The following is a 20,813-nucleotide window of genomic DNA, read 5'->3' as shown; positions in this document are numbered from 1 at the left end:
ATGTATCTGTACTGAAGTTTTTCCATTCTGGGCGACTTTTTACTTTCACTCCACTACATTTCAGAGTCTAATATCTGACTTTTTCCTCCACTACATTTTGAGAAATCTGTCGTTCCTTTTGGTTTCTGTGAGTATAAAAACATAACGTCAGAGCACCAATCAGGGCACAGCAGTCACTTTGTTTTGACCTGTTGGTCATACCGACCCGGTGCAGCACACGGTTCAACGTCAGCGCAGCAGCGTAAAATTTTGGGAGAGTCTGTTCAACATAAATGATGAACTAACCTAACTTTGTGTAAATAGAGCACAATATAGAAATATGTCCACATATGCAGTCGAGACTGACGCAGCTTTTTTCTGAATTTCTACAAACACCATTTCATTTTATAGTAAATTAGTTTGGGCTGGTTTATGTTTATGAACAGAGGCCTCAGATCAACATAGTAAAGGGGCTCATCTGTGATCCTGAGTTTAAAGCCAGTTTGTATTAAACTTGGAACTAAGTTGTAAATAAATCTTAAACTGAAACTTTGCTTGTGTGTAAAAAGTGATTTCAGAGCCACTCGGTTTCCCTGATGGAAACTGTTGACCTTCAGTGTTTTGTGCTTATGATCATTTTAATATACGTCAGCGTCACTAATTAATGACGTTCTATTAAAAGACTGGTTTACCAAGAGAGACACTGGAGGACTTTCACCTGAAATGAGTTCATGAAGCCAGTCTTGTTATAAAAATGATAACAGGACATCAGAGCCATAATTAATCTTTTAGTACTTTTACTTTTGATACTTAAGTACATTTGAAGGCAAATACTTTAGTACTTTTACTGAACTGGAGGTCTAAAGGGAGGAACTTCTACTTTTACTGGAGTAATATTTTACCTTGAGTATCTCTACTTTAACCCCCCCCGCGACCCTGACGGAGAAGCGGCTTAGAAAATGGTTGGATGGATGGATGGATCTCTACTTTAACTCAAGTACATGATTTGTGAACTTCGTCCACCGCTGGACTAAAGTAAGTCTGTTGGCTATAAATAGCCGACTGACTGTTCAGATCAAGTCAGATGCTCTTCTTAAATATCTGTTACTTAGAAAAAGGGTCTTTTTGCAGTAAAAATGTGCCATTGTGGTCAGTGTGGGGGGGGCGCTGTGGTTTGAACTGCAACACTAAAAAAGGGCAGCAGAAAAAGACAAACAGCAGTTACCATTTTGTCATATATTCTGATTCGACAGACAATATTTTCCACATTTATATATTTATATATATATATTTCTTTTAACACCAAATGTACATAACACGTTTTTTGGTTCTTTTTTTTGTAAATACCATTCGTTCCTTGATGTGGACCACTGTCAACACAGAGTAAAGGGTAAAGACACCAGCGTCCTCACACAACAAAATAACTATCGTTATTATTATTACTGTTATTATTAATATCACCAGCAGATGTAACTACCACAATGCACAAAGCAACAGTGGAATGACTTAAAATGCAGGAACTGCAACTTAAATATACCCAATCCATTCACTTGCACACACATAAATACACTGATCGTTTTAAAAAAACAAACAAACAAAAACCCTGTAAACATGGTAGGGACGGCAGGATGGACCCCGCTGACTCAGCAACAAAGGGATGAGCATGCGAGAGAGAGAGAGAGAGAGCGAGAGAGCGAGAGCGAGAGAGAGAGACAAAGAATTGTAGGGAGTTTAAATATACAATTCAACGAAATCTCTACTCAAACTTTTTCACAAAGACAAAAACAAAAGGAAATGGATCAGATGGTCCAGCAGTACTGCACTATTTGAAGTCCAGCAGGTTGCAGTCGATTTTGTAGTAAACATAGGGGTAATACTCCTGCTGGCTCAGGTTCAGACCAGGAATGTCCATGGCAGATTGCTAAAGTAAAAAAAAAAAAAAAGGCACAAAAAAGAGAAAATTAAACAGAACTCTGCAAAAGGTAAAATCAAAAGGGATTAAAATGGCTGTTTATCTGGTCAGTGAGTGTTTATTTGTTGAAAAATATAAATAGATAAAAATCTTTATATTTGAATAAATAGAAAAGTATTTAATTAAAAAAACTGACTATTAAGCCCAGTATTAGCCATTTAGATAATTATCGTCCAACAGCTGCTTTTACTAGTCAATACTTCACTATATTAAATCAAATGTGCTGCTGATGGGATGTAAAGAATCCTTGTGATTTATATCATGTTTGGGGGCGTCCAGGTGAAATCCTGAACCAAAGTAGTTCATAATACTTCCAGTACTTTTTGGGAAAAAAAAAATATAAAAAAATTATTGTTACTTTTTACTGTATTTATGTTGCATGTATTCTAATAATACACCATTAGGAGGAGGGGTGGAGGAAGGGGTGGAAGGAGGGATGGAGGGAGAAAAGAAACTGGAGTGTGCAGCTTTTTTCTGGTCTAGCAAATTTCATTCCATCCATGCAGCACTTCAAAATTAACCCTTCTATGTCTAGAAATACTGTTGCTATAGTGTTTAAATGTAATTTCCTCCTTACAAAACACACATGTGGAAAGTTTCAGAGCTATTCAGAGATGTTTAACGGGACAAAATGCTTAAGTAAACACTATTCCTTGACTTCCTTGGCTGAAACAGTAATGAACGACACTTCTGCTCCTCAATAGGACATTTCAGCCTTCATCTCCAAACCCAGTGATCATGTGCAAAATAAAGTGGATAAATTGAAATTTGTTTTTGTGAAATTCCGGAACGTTCCTAGTGATTCTAGTAGGGTTAACAGAGTCCTTGGAGCAGTGAAAGGCACAGTTTTCAGACTGAGACTCACGTCGATGATGGCAGCGGCGCTGCTGTCCAGATGCTTATACAGGTCATACAGCACTTCCCTTAGCTTCTTCATGTTCTTCTTGTTGGGTTGCAGCAGCATCGCTTGGAAGTTAACAGGTAATCCATACCTGCACAGGTGAAAACAAAACACACGCATCAGTTCACATTGTATAGGGCCTGTATCTTCATTTGTCTTATATTTTACTGTTTTCTTTGATTTATGCTTATGAAGTTTATATGTTTTACCCACCAAGAAAAGTCCTAATTAATTTTCAAATGATAATTTTCCAACCTCACTTTATCCCCTACAATGAACCAGTCAGTTTTTTGTTACTGTGCCTTTAAGAATGATGTATGTAAATATAACAGAGCTGATTGGCTGTCCTGTATTGTACCTCATTCAAAGAGCAGTCTGGGCTGAAACACTCCATATGACTTCAGCATGACTGGGCAGAGCTAAACTGTTGTTGACTGAGCAGGCGACATCACAAAAACATTCAAATCAGGCTATTTTTTCAGCTTAGTTTCCATATATGGACGGTGTGGATGCTATGTTTTGAAACTGTAACAATGTTAACTCGCTAATTTAAAAAAAATGTGAGATAAATTTGTTTTTTCTTGATATGGGATCTTTAATGTTTGTTACTATTGCTTTAATACCTTAATACAGACTCCACAAACACCCTCAGAGCCTTAATGTGGATCCAAGCAATGAAGGCCTCACTGAAGTTGACTTTTAGCCATCGCACTAGAGGACCCTGAGGAAAACAGGCACAGCAGGCAGGAATTAACAAACCCACAGCACACAGAGTTCAGAGCAGTGCAGACCCCCAGTCCTTCACAGTTAAGCGTGTTCTCTGCCACCAGCCCACCTGATCGAGCTCCTGATGAACTTAATAATGAACAGGTGTGGTGGGTTGAGTAATACCCAAAACTCCAAAAGACTGGGGTTGAAAACCACTGGTTTACAGCAGCAGTCCCTCTTCCCAGCCTGAGGACTAGGGTCTGACCAATGTATCATTTGGCCAGTATAATCAGTCAAGGTTGAGGTTACACTAATTTACTGGCATCAACACAAATCCAAATCCCAATTTGCCCGGTTTAAAGTTACAAGGTTATTTAGCTAACACTAGGTAACACTATTAGTCTTGAATTCTGCTACATAACATTGACATAACTGCTGTCATGAATTGTCATGACAGATTATGTCCAGCAATATAACACTGTGTGTTTACATGCAAAAATTTTTGCCCATCCAAATAAATATATTCAGATTATAGATCAAGACTGAGGTGTCACACTCTACTGAACAATCTGATGGAAAATCCCTGTTTACATGCTCACTACAAGTAATCAGATCCAAAATTACATGCATGCATAGATAACTGCTTAGTGTAGACGTTACCATAACAGCGAGCATCACTTGAGTCCAGTCAGAGTGAGATGAGCAGCAGTGAGTAGTGCTTTTAATTGCTTTAAAATGATGTCAGACTCAGAAAATGTACTTCACATGTACTTATTACAGAAGGACGAGAGGAAGACGTCGTGTTCTGAGACACCGCCGTCTTTTAAAGATCAGAGCATAAACTTTGTCTCCTCTGCAGACCAGTTTCTGCTCTACCACGTTGAATGGTATAAACTTTCACTATGACGTGACGCACATGCAGAACAGACTTAAACTTTCTGATAGGGAATGTAATCACATACAGGCATTTACATGGTAATTATTCTTCTATTTAACAGATTATTTACAGGATTACCCCCCTCGATGAACTGTATAGAAATGGCATCAAACAGACTAGACTATTCCTCTCGAGGTGTTTACATGGACGTATACAGTTGATGTTCTGGTTGGTTGGTATTAGTCGGATTATTAATGGATTATAAGGATGTCAGTGAGGCTGGCGTCATATGGTACTGTTAATTGTCAGTAGAGATGACAATAATGTCATGACAACTAACTAGAGTACACAGCAAAAAACAACACGACATAAAACAATATGACATCTGCCATAACAATCACAGGTACTGTAATATGACACTGAACAAAATCTGTGAAGAAAGCACGTGTCTGATTATGATACAGTTCTGTCAGTGTTATGTAGCATTGTTCATGTAAAGTGTTACCTTGAATTCTAAGCAATTTCTGCAAAAGTTTGAACACCCCCAGTCAAATTACATTTTGTTGAAGTGCAACTAAGTTAAATATGGCCCTTTTCTGCAGATGTTATAGCATAATTACTATTTATTTAAATTTACTATTTATTTAGTTTAACAAACATACTGGCGGTAAAAAAAAAAAAAAAAGTACAAATTAAATGCACCATAACTTTTTTGCGGAGGCTACATTTCAAGCGCACTCATCAAATAAACAGTGATGGTGCATTTAAATGTGTAGAAGTGTGTTCTCTGTTTTAACTACGATGTGCTGACTTGCACACTTGACTTCTTAATTTGACCTATACTACTATATACTATTGAGTTTCTAGTGTTGTTGTTTTTTAAAGTTTAGCAAATTTGACCATTTAAAACTGACACATCTAAGTGAGTAAATGTGTCTCATTTTTAAGCAAATAAGATGATGTCATCTGATATCAGTTACTAGAATTTTTAGCTCCACTATTGATGACAAATCTTTCATCTCAACGTCCTACTGACCTACACACTTGTGTCTGCTCTAACTCAACTAATTCAGCTATATAAGGTTTTAAAATAGCATTGTTTAGGATGAATAGATAAAAACTGGGCCTTACAAACTGCTTCTTCTTATCAGTGGAGAGCCTCGTCATCTCCTCTTTGTCAGCCTTCATCTCCTCCTCATTATACTGGAAGTCTCGGACAACAAACCTACAAGCAGTGAACACACGTCTGATTAGGAGGAGTTTATAAAACCGTGTGACAAAAAACTGGAAAGTTATTAAAAGTACTGCTGTTCAAAAAGATCACAGTTCAGATCTCTTGAATGTGGGGTTGAGGTCAGGGCTCTATGAGGGCCACTGGAGTTCCACCACACCAAACTTGTTTGCTGTAGCATTAACATCACACTTCACTGGAACTAAGGAGCCTGAAAAACAGCCCCAGCCCATTATCCCTCCTCCACCAAACTTTACTGTTGGCATTATGCATTCCGGTAAACATCAGACTGACAGATAGGGAAATGTGATTCATCAATCCAGAGAACAGAGGATAAGTGGTTGTTATGCTCTACCTGTTTCACCATTCAGCAGCCCTGCTCTGTGAGTTTGCATGGGCTGCTGCTTCTTGGCTAAGCTGTTGCTGTACCTAGACACTTCCATTTCACAATAATAGCAATTTCACAATGAATAGTTTTCATCTTACAATCTGTTACGGACATACAGAGTCCAATATTTGACTAACGTTATGTCTGCAACAGTAATAACTCCTACTTGTTCTCTCTGGCTTTGTGTCTGAAGTCGTCAACGGCCTTCCGGAACAGAGTTACGCTGAACAGCCCACTGTCCTGGTCCTCAAACAGCAGACTGTGGAGAAACAAAACAATTAGTTCAGCAGGATTTGACTTTGTTAGTGAAAATAAGTTCACATCCTTAAGAGAGAACACACTTATGCACACTCATATTCACATATAAACATATTCAGCAAAAACACAATATAACATATGTTTTATTTTCCAACCTATTCAAGCCAGAAAATAAGTGTTTTCTTGGTAGAGGATGGATTAACCTATTTTACTTTGACATTTAACAGGGGTGTTCAAACATTTGCATCCAACTGTATTGATTTTCCCTAAAGGTTTAAAGATTATGGTCATCACCTGCTGTCATTTAAGTTTCAAAAGACATGGGCAGTTTTTTTTGATTGGCTGAGCTGTGGTAAAATACTTAATATAGACACATACGACTGCACACATTCAAAATTAACTGTCATTATTATTATTATTATTATTATTATTATTATTATTATTATTATTATGGTTATAAAAAAAAGAAGTAGAATAACACCAACCTGTCACAGCTTCAAACTGTAAATATACAAATCTACACTACTGTGATGGGCATCAGACGTGCTGAGCTTACTTTGTGGATCGTGGCACCACCATCTCCGCAAGAGTCTCGTACGTCTTCTGCCAGTCTGCATAACTTGTCCTGATGAGGTGGGATATCTACTGTTAGTCTCAAAGTGACGATTCAGACAAATAAGAAAGAATATTTTCAACTGTCACTCCAAACACTGTTGATCAGCCAAGATAAGTTTAGTAAAAACAAAAAAAAAATGGATACACCACATAGTAAAGATATAATACTCAGGCCCAATCCCATTTCTCATTTTCGAGTGTCACTTTTCCCCTTGGGACTGAGTTACAGGGCTAGTGGTTGAAACCTTCCCTCTGAAATGGGACCCTCAAATAAAAAGTGAACTTAACAGCTACTAGCGCTGCTCTGTAGCCCTGCCAGTCTGCAGTGACGACAGAAGGTAAAGTTCAGCTCCGCACTGCTGGGCTTTAGTTACATTTAGGACATCATTATTTAGGACAATTATTTATTATCGCCCACCCCTATTTCTTCAGCGAATTTTCCTGTTCCACCTTAAATGATGCAGTAGTTCTGAAGCCTGAGGCACCAGAATGTAACTGCTCACCATTTAAGGTAGAACGGGAAAGTTAGCTAGTTAGCTCCCGAGACAAACTACTGGCAATTTTAATGCTTGTTATGAAGAAAAGCCCTACCCCACTCTTTCAACAAGAATCAGGACACCCTACCCCTAGACCTGAACACACAAAACATAGGGCTAAGGGCTAAGTGACAGGGGCAAGGGCTGAAATGGGATTGGGCCTCAGCCATCTTATAGCCTGGATTTTGTCTGTACATTAGTGCATGTTTACAGATAACAGTGAGTCATACAGTATCAGAAACCACACAATCAAGCCTATTAAAGGTGACAAAGGCACACTCCAACCAAAGTTTAAAAAAGTCACCATTGCTAGATCTGCTGTAAACACGTCTATTCTGCTCCTCTAGCAGTGCTGCAGTTGTCTCTAGTGTGAGATTTACCATTTTAAAGATTAGGGAAAACCCCCCTCCAGTGATGTGTTTTGAAGGTGGGTGGAACTTCTGAAAATCTACAACTGCTTTGGGGGGAACTTTAAGGCTGTTTTTATTTACTGTTTTATTTTCCCTTTAGCTGGTTCATACTTAATGTTACTGCTAGGCTGCCAAAATTTCTTGCAGCCATTTAACTGTAATAACACAGTAAAAACTAATAAGGACTGTTTGACACCACAGAAATTCCCACTGTCTGTATAATGTATTTGCACAATGCATGCTGGGTACTGTAGTGAGAGAAAACTGATAAGTGAAAATGTACATGATGTAACATTGAGTTCTGTCAAACTGATTAGGCCAACACTGCACTATAATATACTGCAAAACAAAGGACGCTAGCATGTGATGATTGTAGACATGCAGTTTGCATGTAGCTCTAGAACAAAAATCAAGAAATGTCAAACTGTGTGTTTAACATGGTGATTGCTGTTCAACTACATTGAGTTAGAGGACAATTAAAAGTAAAATCCAAAATAAAAAACAAAATATATAGAAATGAGTTGCACTTACTTTGGTACAACTACCAGCAGAGTAACGAGGTACTCAGAGTCCAGCACAAAGTCTTCTTTCTTCACAATGTCTGCGAGGCTGCGGGTCAGCAGGCTCCCTCTAGTGGTATAGCATATTATTACAACTTAGCCAGAACATCACTGTTTATTTGTGGTTAATTCATTTTTGAAAGCCTCTCTTTGTGGCATCTGTCATAAAGGGCACATATCACTGAAAACTGGATTTCCCCACATGTAATGTAATGTAAACATTATTAAAGTTTTAAGACGCACTGTTCATGGAGTTCCACACAATCCGTAAATGGAAACTGAGCTTGTTTTTGTGAGGTCACAAAAAACAACTCATTTACATATATCCACCAACTGAGGCCACAGTAGTTTAGTCATTGAAATTGAAAGGGGTGTTTTAGCCTGGAGTGCTTTCTGAATGAGACACAACACAGGGCGGCCAATCAGAACAGAGCTTATTTAAATACATCAGTCTTAAAGGTACCGTCTGTTTAATTCTAGGGGATAGAAAGAGGTTGGAAAATGGTCAGTTAGAAAGGAAAAACGTGGAAAACACACAAACGTAATAAATGGACTTTAAATGGGGATTCTGAAATACAGATAGACTCTAGGATATGGGCTCTTTAATGCACTACATGGCTTTATACTAAGAACTACGACTATGACTTTACAAATCAGGCCATATCAGACACTCAGCTATTATTATTCACATGAATAAGCGTCATATCCTGCTTCAACACAGCTGATTCAATATATGAAATAGACAGGTCTGAAAACCACTCAACTATGGTTGTGTTCATCGTTCTATATAAAACCAATTTCTTTACTAAAGAACTCTTGAAGAACCATCTTTTTTAAGAGTGTACATAGCCTCTGACTGAGCCTCTTAACTCACGCGTTCTTCCTCTCCAAGTTCTGCAGGTTGCCCTTCAGGTTGTTGTACGCCGACGCTCTGGCCTTCAAGTCATTATCAATCTGCGTTACTTGCTGGTGAACAGCAGGGGGAGACAAAGCAGCAGTTAAGATTTACTCTGCTCAGCATTTGTGCACAGCTGCTCTTACATAAGAATCAAAAGGTGCGGCCTTACGTTAAAGGGGCATTGCACCAATTGTTCAAATTTTCTGCATAATTAAATGCAAGTTCACAGTGGTGGTGATAGGAACCAGACATCCGCCTCTAAAAGGTCCCTGACAGAAAATCATTACATGAAATGGTTATGAATTCACTTCGATGTCTGAGACACTGTTTTATGATAGCTTTGGCCTAAAATGTATGTTTAAAATATAGTCTCAGATTTATCACTATTTTGCCATCATCAGCATTCCATATCCTATAAAAACTCAGAAGACGTGTAGATTCACTGGTGGTTTTGTATAGACATAAAAATAAATAAATAAAATGGCGATGTTTGTGTTGTAGTCATGGTCATCACCACTGTAAAGACATCTCAGTAATAAAGGTACTAAACTGTCACTCTTGTCACTGGGGTGGTTCCCTCAAGGGTCCATCTCAGTATCTTTAGTCAGGGAACATAACTGTACCTTAATTCATTGAAATGATATTTTCTAAGCTGTACTGACTCCACACACCCCGTCTCGTCTCCAGGCTTTTGTTTTAAAACACTCGGTTATGAAAAGGTACAAATTACGAACTTTTCACCTGAGAAAACCTTATTTATGGTACACTGGACCTTAAAACTACTGTTCTACCTTTGAGGGAACATTTACATTGTTTGTACCTCGATGAAGGAAAAATTTCTAACGGTGTATAATGAGTTTAAGATTATTTGAGGCCTAAACGTCGAGCCGGACCTTCTTTTTGAGTCTGTGCGTATGACATTAATACATAAAGACGTACAATGTGGTGTGAAAAAACTTCTGACACAACTTCTTTGATTTTTGAACGGTTATTTCAGGCTTTACAGGGCGACTCGCAGCAACTCAAGCTTACCATATTCACCTCATTCACTAATGCTGCTTCTTTCAGATTACCAAAGAATTACATAGTGCAGCTTTAACTTTAACCTTTTCAACTCCTTGGAACCACCGGTGATTCCAAAATGCACTTCGTCGTATTCTTCATAACTTTCATATTTCATAAGCTATATTCAAAAGGTGGGTGTCGTATGAGAGCTGTAACTGTCTTCTGGTGATGGTGATGTAATTTTAAACCCTTGTAATAAAAGAAGCTGAACTCACAATTTAATTTTTCTACTGAAAGTCGACCCATTTTTCCACAAATCTGGGCTATAAACTATAAACAGATGGCGTCTCTTCAGTGATCTGCTCTGTAAAGATTATTTTTATAAAATAATACAAAGAGCGTCTAAGATTTTGGGCTTTCATCATTAAACTGTAAGTATATAGTAATATGTGTGATCATAAAACACATTTTCTGTTAATTTGAGGGAAGCTTTTACAATAAATAAATAAAATAAAAATTTACGTTTATTTCATGCAGTTACTGAATAATTTGCCTCACGATTTGGTCAAAAAAATTCAGATGGAAAAACCAAAATATACCCTGGAGAAGAGGTTAACCTTACTGCTGCAGACTGTGGACTGGATCGGAACACGCCTACTAACGAACAATTCTTCTGATGAGACTTGCCTTAGATATGATTTCAGATATGTTCTTCAGAGACTGCTTGATTGGGTACTTGGCCATGTCCCATTGGAACCTTGTGATGTATGTGATCAGATCCACTGAGAAGAGCAACAACAATAAAAGATTCATTTTTAAAATCATTGATTCAGCCACGGTTTCCAGCCCAGAGATGAGTGTGAGTCTCTGTGTTTGTGTTCGGCTCACCTCCGTTAGCCAGCAGGTTCTCCTGAACTTTATCCCGACTGTCCTCCAGAACGTCGGCCATGTACTGCGCCACCTTCTTCACCACACTGTGAACCACATCAAACACACATCACACACATAACACACACTCTGTCACATTCTATACCATCCTCGCAACCACCCTTCATCACCAGCATCAAAGCTGCGCTGACAGTTCCGCAGCTTAGAAGCATAAAAGGCTTTTATTAAAAAAACTCACTCATCTAGAAAACAATGGAGAATTTCATAGATTTCAAAATTGCTGCATAATTAAATGGTTAAACATACATAAACAGAGTGAGTGTGAAATGCTCAGTTCTGAAGAAAAGGAGTCAGAGTTTTTCACAGTGGTGGTGATAGGAACCAGACGTCCACCTCTAAAAGTTCCATCACAGAAAAACGTGCATGCAAGGTTTTGTGAGGCAAAACAGTCCCAAAAGAAAACATGTTTTTTTCATATTTTTCCAGTATTTTACAATCATTAACAGTCAGAAGACACATATATATATATATATATATATATATATATATATATATATATATATATATATAGAGGTTTGTTTGTTTAATTTATTTATTAAGTGGGTGGGATCTGAGTGACTTCTAGCGTTTGTTGGCTATGTTAGCCTCAAAGCTAAAGTTTAAAGAAGCTACATCTGTAGTAAGTGGGAAACTGTAAATGAGATTTTTTATAGAACTATTCTTTTAAGTAAGATCTAACAAACTTATGTGTTTTGACTAACAGACTTGGTTTCTCACACAGTACGACAAGCTCTGATCTACAAACAAGGGTGAAATAGGTGAAGCTAAAAACAGCGTAGGCAAACACCTGGAAGTCTTTTTATAGGTGGAATACAGTGTCAGAAACCACATAAACAAGTCTAATAGAGATTAATACACAATGCTAACATGATGTACATAAGCTTCCATTAGTTGTTAGCGACATTAGCCTTGTAGCTCCAGTGCAAAACTAAAAAAACAAATAAATAAATAACTTTTTAAAAATAAAAATTTTTCTGGTAAGAGGGAAATCTGTTTAAATTTAATTGTGTCGAACTATTTTATTTGGACTATTAAATTTGTTGCAGAATTAAATCCGCCAACACTCTGTAATGCTGAGAGTGAAAACGGGCCTGAAAATCATGACTGTAATGTTGAGGAATTCTCTAGAAGACATTAATCAAAGTTCTGGATGGCATGTGTGCTTCTGAACGACCCCTCTGAGCCTTTCAAGCTAGCAAACACTTAAAAATAGAATCTTGCAGTCATGGACGAGGCATAAGTCATAGGATTTAAATATGATTGAGGAAAGAGATGCTGGTGTGTCACCAAACTGCTAAACGGTTAATTTTAGCCAGGGTTGGTGGTCATCACATGGCCACGCAAGATTCCGCAGCACTTGAAGGTAAAGCAGGAAAAAGATGTGCCTGTCTTAACAAATAACATCATCTTCGCAAACAGAAGAATTCACAGAATGAGACTAAAATGGGTAACGCAGGTCTGGACAGATCGACAGATCAAAGCGGCATTTGACCAGAGTGTTGGTTTGCACTGGGATGTTTTCCTGGAGAGTAAAGCAAAAAAAAAAAAAAACCCATACCTCTCCACAAAAGAGTCCAGCTTGGCCAGCTCGTCAGACAGACCCACTAAAACATCTAATGTCCCGACCTGCGAAAGGACAGAGAGACAGAGGCTTTGATCAGAAACCTGACGTAACGAAGCAAAGCAAACGCAGCCAGGCTGTGTTTGGTCAGCGCTGTGCAAGAGCCAGACGGTCAGCGGCAAAACCAGAGGCCCGAAGAGCTTCTGCTGGCGCCAATTCTGTTCTCGCCCTGTCGGGCGTAAACAAGCTGGAGGGCACGCAGGGCTGGACTGCACTTCAGAGGGGCCAACAGGGTCAACCGTGAAGGGACATACTACATAAAACCTTGTATCTCCACCCCCCCCTTACAGAATTGGAAAAACAACACTGAATTATACTTTCAGGATAAACAGAGCAATAGAAATGCTTCAGAAAAAAAACTTATACTAACTTCCACTCAAATTTAAGAACTTTTTTCCTTCTCCTGTAAAGTTAACTTTTTGGATACATGAGGTTGCCACGACAACAACGATTTTAGATGCTCACCTTAAATTACATATCAAATTATACCTATAAAAATCGATAATACAGCCAAACCCGACATAGTTTCATGGCCCCTTTAGCGTAAATGTAGTTTGCAAAAATGCAAAATTGACAAAAATGGAGATAAGAGGTTTTGTTTCCAGCAACATCGATATGTAAAAAAAAAAAAAAAAAAAACAAATATGCAAACAGACATTTTTCCACTTATTCTTGAATATGTCGATCAGTGTCAATAGTTTAGCCCTGGTGCTACAGGGCTAGCATTGCTAATAGACACTAGAAGACAAGAGTCACCTAAATCTTTTCTGTAAACACATTCATACGCAGAGTTTGAACACCTCCAGTCAAATCACGTTTTGTTTATTTTCTGAGTGGTAATAAGTTTCACATCCTCTACAGAAAACACACTTCTACACAGTTTAATTCACAATTTCTATTTATTTCTAGTTTGACGTATAAGCAAAAAAATAAAACATGAAATATAAAATGTGCTGTAACTTTTGCACAGGCCACATTTCATGTTTTATTTTTCTCCAATACGTTAAATTCAGCAAATAATCAGTAATTGCTCATTTAAATGTGCAGATGTGTGTAGAGGATGTGAACAGATACACTAGGACTTCATATGACTTCCTGTGAGCTATAAAAATTAATACTTCACCATGTAGCTGAATGCAGTGGCCAGGTGTTGTACCGGATTTGGACACCTCTTTATGTACACACATGTCATACAGCCACATAGATGCTACAGATTACACTTTAAATATCTGTCGTTTGTATTTATAAACTGATGATTTTTTAAATGGTTCTATAGGCCAATCAGCCACAACATTATGAACAACTCCTTGTTTCCACACTCACTGTCCATTTTATCAGTTCCTCTTACTGTATAGCTGCACTTTGTAGTGCTACAGTTACAGACTGTAGTCCATCTGTCTCTCTGATACTTTGTTAGCCCCCTTTTACCCTGTTTTTCAGTGGTCAGGACCCCCATGGACCCTCACAGTGTTGTGCTGGTCTGAGTGGATCAGACACAGCAGTGCTGCTGGAGTTTTTAAACACCTGAATGTCACTGCTGGACTGAGAATAGTCCACCAACCAAAAATATCCAGCCAACAGTGTCCTGTGGGCAGCGTCCTGTGACCACTGATGATGGTCTAGAGGATGACCAGCGCAAACAGTGCAGCAGCAGATGAGCTACCATCTCTGACTTTACATCTATAAGGTGGAATAACAAGGTAGGAGTGTCTAATAGAGTGGACAGTGAATGGACAGAGTGTTTAAAAACTCCAGCAGCACTGCTGTGTCTGATCCACTCGTAACTGCATAACACACACTAACACACCACCACCATGTCAGTGTTACTGCAGTGCTGAGAATGATCCACCACCCTAATAGTACCTGCTCTGTGGTGGTCCAGTGGGGGTCCTGACCTGAACAGGGTAAAAGGGGGCTAACAAAGTATCAGAGAAACAGATGGACTACAGTCTGTAACTGTAGAACTACAAAGTGCAGCTATACAGTAAATGGAGCTGATAAAATGGACAATGAGCGTAGAAGGTAGACCACAAGGTGGTCATAATGTACTGCCTGATCGGTGTAGGTTTACAATTAGAAACAACAGCAATCATGGCCATAATGTGTGGCATCCATGATGTGCATTCTCATAAAGAAGAGTCAGATTCTGCAAGGCAGTTGGTATTTACCACAACACCCTGTTAAAGGGGCTGCCTGCAGCGTTCAGCTATACGTTGAAACGTTCATTCTTATAGCTCACAGTGAGTCATGCTGTGTCCGAAACCACATGGAAAAGTCTGTGTGACCTTAATAAAGACATGGATGTAGTTTGAGAGGGTTGAGAGAGGTTTTGGGGATGTATTTACAGAAAAGGATTTGGGTGACTATTGACATCTAGTGTCTAGCCTTGTAGCTCCAGCGCTAAATGAAAAAAGCAAAATGTGCAAACCAAACATGTACACAGTTGGCCACTTGTCGATCAGACATCTGATTTCACCTTTGATTCACCCCACTATTCCTTGACCTCAAGTAGACTTTGCTTTATGGTACCTGACACCGTCATCCATAAACATGTAGCAAAATAGCTAAAGCTAAAAACAGTAGTAGCACCATCTTGAAGACTGAATTGTGTCTGTAGTTTAGTTAATAGATAACAAAAACCACAGAAGTCTACGAGAGATTACTTGAGATATTTATGCAGTTAAAGCAAGTGTGTTATGATTTAAGCATACTGTTAGCACAATGCTAATTTCTGAGATTCCATTACTTGTTAGCAATATTAGCATTGTAGCTCCAACATACAACTAAACAAGCAAACGTCAGACATCAAACATGCCTCGACTGATCTACTCCATTTAGAGTAGCGGAGGAAAAACTAGACTGTAAATTTTATTTTGCACCAAACTGTCACTTTATGCTTTACGTAGGAGAAGAGGAACCGCTGAGAGTCAAACTCACAGAGTAAAATTCTCACAAGACACGTTCAGCTGAAATTCGTCTAAGAGGAACTAAAAGGATTCAGATCTTACTCAAAGGGAGAAGTCCAGGATTTCATTGTGGACAGGAAACAGACGAAATTATTCCCAACCGCATTAATCATATAAGTCTACAACGGCTAGTGAAACACAATAAAAATATCACATAAATGTAACTCTCAGTTTTAAGTGGCCTAAATCTGTATCATTCAATCAACCGCACAAACTTCAAAAGCAGTAACACTAAAGGTCAAACCTTGAGGTCAGGGATGTTGAACTTGTTGTTAGTGGAAAGGTTGTTGGTGCGGGTGGTGGCCATCATCAGCTTGTCCCACGTCTGCTGGCAGGTTTTCTCTCCAGGAGCCGAGATCAACCAGAACTCCGTCATGACTGCAGGGAAAGACTGAGAAACAACAGACTCATTCAAATATAACTGTACAGTATCATTTACTGAGCCACTGCGTGACTTTATGTACTGTTATTATCACTCTACTGTACGGAGCCTATAGGGTAACATGGTCGATATTTTTAATAAAGACCACTAATTAATATGCTGAGGCCATGAATCAATATAGGAAAATCAGAAAAGTAATTTGTGGCATCAATATAGTAAATCCTGGCCACAATATCATAATTTGTGGCATCAATATAGTAATTGGTGGCCTCAATATAGTAATTCCTGGCAAGAATATAGTAAATTGTGGCCTCACTATAGTAAACTGTGGCCTCAATATAGTAATTCCTGGTGACAATATTGTAATTTGTGGCATCAATATAGTAGTTTATGGCCTCAATATAGTAAATTGTGGCCTCACTATAGTCATTTGTGCCTCACTAATAAACTGTGGCCTTGACTTAGTAAATTATAGCCCTGATATAGTTAATTGTGGCCTTGACATAGCAATTTGTGGCCTCAATATACTACATTTTGGCCTAGACAGAGTAAATTGTGGCCTCGATATAGTAATTCAAGGCCACAATATAGTAAACTGTGGCCTCAATATAGTAATTTGTGGCCTTGACATTTAAAAAAAAAAAGGGCCTCAATATACTAACTGTGGCCTTGATATAGTTCATTGTGGCATTAACATTTGTGGTCTCAGTAAAGTAAAATGTGGCTTAAATATAGTAATTTGTGGCCTCAATATATTAACATCTTATATCAAAATATTTTTTAATTTGTGGCCAGGCCTTATAAAAAACAATCACCATGTCACCTTATGAGCTCTGAACAATTGATTATTATCTTCAGGCATTATTTTCCTTTGATTATACTTTTCCCTGTTGAAGTCACACTCAGCTAAGCCCCAATAGCTCCTTTTTAAAAAGACACTATATCAATATAATCTTCTCTAATTGTATTAATTTAATGAAATTGTCAAATAGGTGACACTTCTAACTAAGTATTAGGAGGTAGTATTATTATAATAATCAGTATTAGTGATGGCATATCAGTAGCAATGGGTAGCAATGGGACAGCGGGTAGTGAGGTGCCACACACGTCTACCCAACACACATGTGAGGTAAAGCTTAGTAGTATATCAGATTAGTATGAATACATAAGGTTTTATTTTGGTGGAGAAAAGGATAAAGTGGAATCGCAGAGTGTCTTTCATTTGATTATTCAGTAACTGACTAGACTTTTATTAAACTGATCACGGCTGTTCTTTCTCCAGATAACGACACATTCACCTAAGCTTACATAGCAAGGTATCTCATTCTTAGCTTAAAGGGGAATTCCACCAATTTTCAAAAATTTCTGCATAATTTAAAGGTAAAGAAAACAGAGTCATTCAGAGTGGTTTGGTGTGAAGCACTCCCTTCTAGAGAAAGAATTGTTCACAGTGGTGGTGATAGGAACCAGACGTCCACCTCTAAAAGCTCCCTCACAGGAAGTTACTACATGAAATGGTTATGAATTCCCTGCCTGATGTTTAGCGATATTTTTACGACAGTTTTGAGAATGTTTTGGTCTATAGCACATCTTTTTAAATGGTGGAGTGGTACACTATGGCATGTACCTCGCCATATATAAACATTTAGAAGACGCACAGGTTCTGGGGCTTGACAATATGACAAAAATCGTTTTCATGATTATTTATGTCACAATACAATACAACACGCTTTTCTGAACAGATCACGGATACAGTCAGTGCTTGTAGACACTGACCAACTGCATGTTTCATTATAAAGAAAGCAAATTCAGTCCTATTTAACTGAATTTAGCGCAGCATAGTTTGCCAAATATTGAATAAAGTCATTGCGTTCACAGATACTGATAGTATTTTTTTTTTATGTAGCACTTATGGCTCTTTTTTCTCTGTTCCAACTCATCAGATGTCTGAAAACAAAGTTATTATAATGTGACATATCATGTATTGTAAAGATTTCTTGAAGTATCGCAATATTCTATTTCTGCTATATCATCTAGTAGGTTCACTGGTTGTAATAGTAAATGATCTGGCCACATTTGTGTTCAACCCCTGGTTCCCATCACCAGCACTGTAAAGAAATCTGACACTGTAAATTTCTCTATGATGAACAATTTCACATGAAACCACTCTGAATGGCTTTGTTTACATCTAAATGATGGAAGAGTTTCAAAAAATATGTAGTATTCCTCTTTAAATAGTGCCAACTGAATTACCTCCCTTTCATTTATCCGAATTGAACTGAACTGACAAATGTGACATATTAAATTAGCACAACACCTTTAATCCACTATCATAGAAAATATTCATTTTAAACGATGAACAGTAGGAAATTCACCCAAACATGAACGCAAATGTTAGATTTGTGTTGATAACATTATCACTTCAACCACAGAAATACAGACCTGGCTTCCAATTCGAATTTTCCGTTCCACCTTAAACGGTGCAGGAGTTACATTCTGGTGCCTCAGGCGCCAGAATGTAACTGCTGCACCACTTAAGGTGGAACGGCAAATTCGAATAGGAAGCGTCTTTCAGGTTTCATACCTATAAAAACGTTAGCGTTTAAGCTGAATATGTTTATGTAAAGCGCTGTGCTGTTATATTAAATTATCGTTATCACAAAAACGCCAAGATATTGTCGTTCACTCAGTCCAATTTAGCTACATGCTAACAGCACTGCAGTAAGGCTTAAAAACACAACAAGGCTATTTTAGCTTAGCTGACAAAACCACTTGACCATATAAAACGACTTACCTGCTCTTAAGCGAGCGGACAGGGAGACAAAGATCAGAGTAAATGATTTCAGTAAATATCTACGGCTGTTATTGTGATTTTTAAAAGCTGAATTAACTGTATAAGGTTGGCTTATTCATAATGACACAACACTGGTGTTTCCAGAGACACTCAGGGTCAGCTGATTATTTGTTTCCCACCCGTCTTCGGCGGAGTCCCGCCCTCATCGAGCTGGGATTGGTCGATACGGTCTCCACTTATTAGCAATTCTGCGCTCTGATTGGTTATCTAGTCTCTCTTCCCGCACCTGGATTGGCTGGCAATTCATATTCACTGACAGTCCGCAGTTCCAGAGCGCGTTCACGATGCGCAAAAACAGGTGGGAAAAATAACGCGTCATATTCCAAGTCAGCTGATCTGCTGTTGTGAGCTGGTTTGAGCTGAGAAGCGACATCTACTGACCTGGAGGCCTTATTACCGCTGCAAAGGCATTTTCTGTTTACTGATCAGCTGCTCATCAACGTTTAGTTCTTCGTTTAGACTTGTTTAGACTTTTTTTTTCATTCTTGCTGCTTCAGGTCTTACATTACATTGTGTATAATAAGAAATATTTGTGGCAGCAAAAAAAAAAAAAAGACAAAAAAGCTAAAATACAGGCAATGCTATTTAAACGCTCAAAAAAAATGCACTATTCAGCAACTACCCAGAAAGTTATATAAATTATTCAGCATCTAGTATACATAGTATAAGTCTCTGCTGTGAAATATTCAGCATCTACTATTAATAATTCAGTATTGACAATGTTTATGTAATAATCATTATAAAATATTCATTGTCTTCTGTGAATAATTCATTAACTACAATGAATTATTCAATAATTGCTGTAAATGATTAAGTGTTTGCAATTAATTATTCAGCATCTATTATCAATTAATGAGCATCCACTATGTATTATACTGTGTTTACAATGCATTCAATCACTAATATGAATTCTTTGTCTAATATGAATATTTCAGTAACTATAATGAATTATTCAGTATTTTCTATGAATTATTCAGTAACTACTACTATTAGTTATTATCTATATTGTTTAATACTATTAATTATCCAATAGCTATTGTGAAACTAATACAGGTAGTTACTACAGTGAGGACTTGAAGTAGACGTGTATAAAGGGTTAATAAAACAGTAGCAAGAAAATGTATTTACATAATGCTTTTTACAACAGATGTCACAAAGCAGCTTTACAGAACAATCAGTATTACTAGTATTAGAAGTGACTGTCTGTGTCTGTCTGTCTGCCCTGCGATGGACTGGCGACCTGTCCAGGGTGTATCCTGCCTTCCAGCCGATGACTGCTGGGAGAGGCTCCAGCACCCCCCCCCCACCCCCCCCCACCCCCCCCCCCCCCCCCGTGACCTTGACGGAGAAGCGGCTTAGAAAATAGATGGATGGATGGATGGATAGTTTTAGAAAAGAAGAGAAAATCCAGGTCCAAGCCCCCATGAGCAAGCCAGCGGCAACGGTGGCGAGGAAAACCTCCTAAAGAGGAACAAACCTTGAGAGGAACCAAGACTCAGAAGTCTCAGAAGTCAAGACTCAGAACCCATCCTCCTACGGTCGACACCGGATAGCAAACATTATTAGTATAAAGTATTATAGTACAAAGTGGGAACAAGAAAAGCAGTGGTTAACTGATTCATTTATGATTATGCAGCATCAGCAGCATCTGAGGGTGAGGATCGCACAGCATTGTAAAGCAAGAAGCTCAGTGGTGGTCAAATC

General features: G+C 38.2%; 1 protein-coding gene across 2 annotated transcripts; it reads right to left on the bottom strand.

The window, feature by feature from the left end:
- Positions 1-1,200: 1,200 nt before the first annotated feature.
- On the bottom strand, positions 1,201-19,231 carry atp6v1c1a (ATPase H+ transporting V1 subunit C1a). Of its 2 annotated transcripts, XM_017695801.2 has the most exons (13): positions 19,050-19,231; positions 16,118-16,264; positions 12,845-12,912; positions 11,227-11,312; positions 11,026-11,120; positions 9,310-9,401; positions 8,407-8,505; positions 6,871-6,939; positions 6,223-6,315; positions 5,569-5,662; positions 3,476-3,573; positions 2,817-2,943; positions 1,802-1,900 (listed from the first exon to the last, which is right to left on the bottom strand). In XM_017695801.2, the coding sequence occupies exons 2-13, from the start codon at positions 16,247-16,249 to the stop codon at positions 1,802-1,804; spliced, it is 1,152 nt and encodes a 383-aa protein (XP_017551290.1). In that variant the 5' UTR covers positions 16,250-16,264; positions 19,050-19,231. The 2 variants fall into 2 exon arrangements, with proteins under 2 accessions (XP_037389725.1, XP_017551290.1); XM_037533828.1 differs by lacking the exon at positions 19,050-19,231 and having other exon boundaries at positions 1,201-1,900; positions 16,118-16,249.
- Positions 19,232-20,813: the final 1,582 nt, after the last annotated feature.

The sequence above is a fragment of the Pygocentrus nattereri genome, chromosome 24, assembly GCF_015220715.1.
Source record: "Pygocentrus nattereri isolate fPygNat1 chromosome 24, fPygNat1.pri, whole genome shotgun sequence".
Classification (NCBI taxonomy): domain Eukaryota; kingdom Metazoa; phylum Chordata; class Actinopteri; order Characiformes; family Serrasalmidae; genus Pygocentrus; species Pygocentrus nattereri.
This window is presented reverse-complemented; position numbering and strand designations above follow the sequence as displayed.

Coding starts and splice junctions, on each gene's coding strand:
- atp6v1c1a (XM_017695801.2), bottom strand. CDS start 16,249: ATGACGGAGTTCTGGTTGATCTCGGCTCCTGGAGAGAAAACCTGCCAG. Junction 8,506..9,309: donor AACTTGGAGAGGAAGAACGC/GTGAGTTAAGAG, acceptor CTATACCACTAG/AGGGAGCCTGCTGACCCGCA. Junction 5,663..6,222: donor CACAAAGCCAGAGAGAACAA/GTAGGAGTTATT, acceptor CACTGCTTGTAG/GTTTGTTGTCCGAGACTTCC.